Here is a 5,348-nt window from a genome sequence, read left to right as displayed (position 1 = left end):
TCACTTCTAAATGAAGAGGAAGGATTATCATCCAATTTCTGTCGCCACGAGAAGGTTCCCGTGGAGCATTTGGACTACAAATACATTGCACATTGCACTGATGTTAAATACCTGGAGAAGATATTGACAGTGCTGAGGTGAGAGTTACTTTACATTATTTTATGTCGTTTTGTGATTGATTGATTGATTGATTGATTGATTGATTGATTGATTGATTGAATACTTCATTAACAGTTCCAAAAGGATGCTAAAATAGGCAAAAAAACATCATATTTAGGCTGTAATCTAAATTAATCAAAATATGTAGGCTTACAATAAACATTTGATTTGGGGGGTGGGGGCATTTCTGGTTTGGAGAGGGAATAATACTAAAAACATCTTTATCTTAGCCTACAGCCATCAACTCAATAATTTAGCCAATTCATTCAATTTAGTTGATAATAATTTTCACATCATCCAAAGCAACGACTAGGCTATTAGGCCTATACATCATGTCTGAAAGATGCATTTTCTCATGAATAAAATATAAAATAATGTGAATGTATCAAAGGTCTGGAGACGAGGGTATTTACCCTGATCTGATCCGGTTCTGTGAGAATCACCTGCAAAGAGCCGACCCCAAGAGCCGAGCTCTCAGAAAGGACAATCCAGTGGCCACAGCTGCCAGCCTCCCTAAAGATGAATGGAGCCAAATCATTGATGACCTAAAGGTAGCGATTAATTAATACACTATAGCAGTATTTGTAGCAGTGATGGTTGACAGTAATATGATGGTTGACAGTAATTTTGGATGATTTGTTTTTGGTTAGACATGATTAAACATTAACTCTGAGGACAGAGTCACTACAGGGGGTCCTCCAATTTTAAATCTTTGAGTGATAGAAACCTTTTTTTCTCCTATTTTTATTTTAACCACTTGAACCCTAGCATCCATATTCTGAGAACTTTAGCCAAAAATAGCCGATCTACAAGCTCACAACGCCTCGCAGTGCGAGGCGTTGTGAGCTTGTAGATCTGCTATTTTTGGCAAAGAGGTTTTGTAGAGGGGAAAAAGAGTGGACCAAGTACAGAGTGAAATGTCAACTTTATTAAGTATTGACGGTTCAAGTGGTTAAATATCAGAAAACACATATTGACATGAATCCAAAATACACTGATGATTGTGCTGTCAAAAGATGAAACTACGGTATATGGAATCTATGAACAGGTCGTGGGGGGTCCCTGCTTCATCTCTTTCTCAACTAAGGGGTCCCTGGCCTGAAAACATTGAAGACCCCTGGGATAAACATGGCCTTGTTTTTATTATTCCTGTATTGTTCATATAGATGTGGCAAGAAGAAACCAAGGGGATTGAATCATCACTAGAACAGCAGTCAGTGTTTCATGATGTGGTGAATGAAAATGTGCCTCCTGTACGAGGCTCCAATTGCTCTGTTCCACTGAGTCAGGTAAACACTGACTAAATTACAGTTCACATGCTTTGATGATTCTATAAAATACATTCTTAAAAAAATAGCCTACTCTAATTTCTTTCCACAAAGAATCAAGTTCCACAAAGAGAGAACTCCTCTAAGAAGGTCCTCCCTCGCAATTACCAAGAATGGGACAAGTTAGTACTCCTTTTGATTGATTGATTGATTGATTGATTGATTGATTGATTGATTGAAGACTTTATTAGAAGTTTGCATAGAAAAAAGTACAGTTTTGTGACGGTACAGTTCACTGGTACAAGGTCAACTAAAAGGAGATCCAAGGAAAGCACTTGGCTTATTTACACAGGAAACCATTGAAGTATCTCATATAACATTGAATGACAGACAGATAGAACACATTACTATGCAGTAGATATGGTAGATATACTTCATACATTCCTATATTTGTCTCTCATTACTATCAGCATACGGTAATTGTGACCTTTTATCTTTTCTTCCAGATTTGACGTTGAAAAGGAATGTGAAAAAATTGATCTGAACAACGCAAGTAATGATCCTACCGCCATCATCAAAATCAAATCCAAAGTCAACGCAACATGTAAGATATTTTATTGTTATAAGTAGTATGTCACTGATTTAAGTTCTTTATTCGTATATCTGTGTGTGTTTTAGAGAGACATAATGTTTCTAACTCTGCATTCAGTGCTCACTCGGCAGGAGAAGCTCCTTCTGGCCAACCGTGAAAAGGACAAAGGCAACGGCGCTTTCAGAGCCAGCGACTATGAGGAGGCAGTCGCATATTATTCCAGGTTAGACCCTTTACCTCAAGGATGTTGCATTAGATTAGAGATTATCATGATTGATTATGTGTGACGTTATAGAGTAGATAATGTATTCATTGATTATATTAATATCTAGGTATTTATGATGATACTAATACCTGATAGTTAGGGTAGAGAGGCCTTCAGTGGGCCTCAGTAACTATTGTTTTGGTAAAGCCTATCTTGTTATGGTACAGAAGCCACAGTATAACTCTAGTGTTTGACCATTCTTCTTGGCAGAACTCTTTTACCACTGCCCAGAGTGATAATTGCACTTCTGTCCATGATATCATGTTATATACACTTGACCACACCACCACGTACCTAATATAATTGTCTTGTCTCCTCATTTTCTCATGATTATTGATTGATCTGAATTCCACCACACTGTTCAAACTCATGTAGCAACAACTTTAGACAGATAAACATTCACGCCGATTTTGCTCTTATGTCATAATGTGGGGTTTGCCACCTTCTGTGTATGATGCAAGAGCAAAATGGTTGCCATTTGAATATGGTCAATGAGGATTATGGCCTCTTGCCTGGTATTTGATCATTATTTACTATCTGTCTGTCATTAAGAATGCACACCGAGGTCAGATTTAATTCACATGCGTGGTATTAACCCTTAGTGAACGTTTACATTCATTAATGCCCTTGTTTCTTTATTGCTCTTCAATTACAGGAGTATATCCATTATACCAACTGTCGTAGCTTACAACAACAGAGCCCAGGCTGAAATTAAATTGAAACACTGGCACAATGCCATGAAAGACTGCCAGACAGTATTGGAGCTAGAACCAGGCAATGTGAAAGGTGCGTGATGTTTTTTTCCTGATGTTCTTGAAGATAACGCATGATAGTAATACTGTAGTTAATGTTAATGCATGTAAAAAGACAGATCATTATTGTAATATTCACAGGACATAATTAATCACAATAATATGAAGCATGTTATCAAATTACTTTGTTTTGTATCCCTTCTGCAGCACTGCATTACATGTGTACAGATTACAATGGAGACTTTACTGTCCAGTAGCAATTTGTCGTATTTATTATACTGGTTTCTGTCTCCTCGTCAGCCCTGCTACGTCGTGCCCACCTTCAGGAGAACTTGGGAAACTTCCAGAAGGCTGCTGAGGACCTAAGACTTGTGCTCCATGAAGAGCCACAGAATACTGCAGCTATTGTAAATGCTTAAACCTCAAACGTAGGCCCAGAATTGACACACTAGATTAATGTCAACAACCAATCACATGCTGCACTCACAGCACATATAGTACCCATAGTACCTCGTTTGTCAATGGCCCATTTGCCCAGTAGATGTCACTGTATTTCCCTGAGATGAAGCATATGGAAAAGTGATTACATTTAGAGCTGAGAACTCATAGATATTTATAGATATTTATTTACAAGACAAACAATAATTTAATTTAAACTAAGTATACTTTAAGTGCAATGTATATACTGTAGATAGACTGACAGACAGACCCTTATTGATCTTGAGTGAAATTCAATTGTCATAGCAGTTTTCAATAAACATGATGACAGCAAAGAATATTTCTATTTGCACATCATATTTCCATTTGTACATTAATTGGAGAATATATATTTGCTGCAGATCTATTCAAGATCTGCTATAGTTTCCATCCTGTTTTGTAGTCATGCACTATTAGCATTTGGTAACAACAGATAACATAAAAACACATGCAGACAATTCTATCCACCCCCATAAACTGTATTATTAATAACAATGTAATCTGAACTTTTGTGAATGACCTATGTGCGCTGCATTTTTAGATCATCTAAACGCAGCATGAGTCTGGGACAAATAAGATGATCACATGAAAATATCTATTTTTTTATTTTGGATTTTAGAAACTTTTGACTGAAGTTGGTAAGAAGATAAGAGATGGCCAACCACAGTTGCAGAACAAAGGCAAGAAGATCCTCATACAAGAGTTAGATGAAGAAGAAGAGGTCCTCAGTAAAGATGAACAGACGGGTGAGTTTATCTGAACCACTCCATGATTAAAACATTGAAATATATCCATATACTTGCAGCTGATCCTAATCTCTTTAGTTTTATGTATCCTTCCACAAAAGAGAATTGAAAAATGTTCTTAATGAGTGATGAGTTGGCAGTTGTTGGTATTGTTTTTGGAGCGGTGAAAGCGCTCCCAATGAACAGGTATGTCCGTGGGTATGTCTGTGGGTGGCTGGGTGGGTGGGTGGGTGGCTGGCTGGCCGTGTCCGTAGCCTGGCAATACCTTGAGTGGCCACACACAAAACACTAGTTAAAGGAGGGGCGCTGTTTTGTGCAGGCCAGGCACACTCACCACTCACTCACAGGCACAGTTTACACTCACTCACTCACTCACATAGGGTACAGCTGCTCAAATTCACCGCTCCACTTCGAACCGAGGTTTGATTTTTCAAGTTTATTGTGACATTACAATTTTGAAGGTGAAATTATATTTCATACAGGCTCCCAAAGATTTGCAGTTACACAATTTAGACATAAGAAAAGAAAAACAAGCAACAGAAAAAGTCATATAGCAAGACAACAATATTAAATGTACATAATAAGTTGTGTGTTCAATGGTAATAATGCCTGTGTAATGGTAATAATGGCCTATGTTGTGTGTTTGTTTGTGTGTGTGTGTGTGTGTGTGTGTGTGTGTGTGTGTGTGTGTGTGTATGTATGTGTGTTTGTGTGTGTGTGTGTGTGTGTGTGTGTGTGTGTGTGTGTGTGTGTGTGTGTGTGCGCGCCTGCGTGCGTGCATGCGTGTATACACTTACACATATACAGTTTATATCCCAGACAAGACTACTACTAAAGAAAAGCATATGTATTAAGTATTTTTCTGTCTAGATTTGACATATTGAGCTGTGCAACATGCATGGCATTTCTAATACAAATTTCTGTTGTTTTTATACCACAACATTGCATGTCTGTGCAAGTTCTCAGGCTGATTCAGAACCCGCTGCCAAAGGATTTGCCCTCTAATCCGTCTGCAAAATCACTCATTGCTAATAATGAGTCCGAAACATTGAAATGTGGCCTTTGGGAAACGGAGGATTTTGTGCACTT

General features: G+C 38.0%; 1 protein-coding gene across 1 annotated transcript; it reads left to right on the top strand.

The window, feature by feature from the left end:
• Window positions 1-539: 539 nt before the first annotated feature.
• Window positions 540-3,455, top strand: spag1b (sperm associated antigen 1b; the record flags this gene model as incomplete). Its single annotated transcript, XM_080742544.1, has 7 exons — window positions 540-710; window positions 1,326-1,448; window positions 1,542-1,609; window positions 1,934-2,031; window positions 2,137-2,242; window positions 2,940-3,070; window positions 3,337-3,455. The coding sequence occupies 7 exons, from the start codon at window positions 540-542 to the stop codon at window positions 3,453-3,455; spliced, it is 816 nt and encodes a 271-aa protein (XP_080598670.1).
• Window positions 3,456-5,348: the final 1,893 nt, after the last annotated feature.

This window comes from Nannobrachium achirus (assembly GCF_963921795.1).
Source record: "Nannobrachium achirus genome assembly, chromosome: 2".
In the NCBI taxonomy this organism is placed as follows: domain Eukaryota; kingdom Metazoa; phylum Chordata; class Actinopteri; order Myctophiformes; family Myctophidae; genus Nannobrachium; species Nannobrachium achirus.
This window is presented reverse-complemented; position numbering and strand designations above follow the sequence as displayed.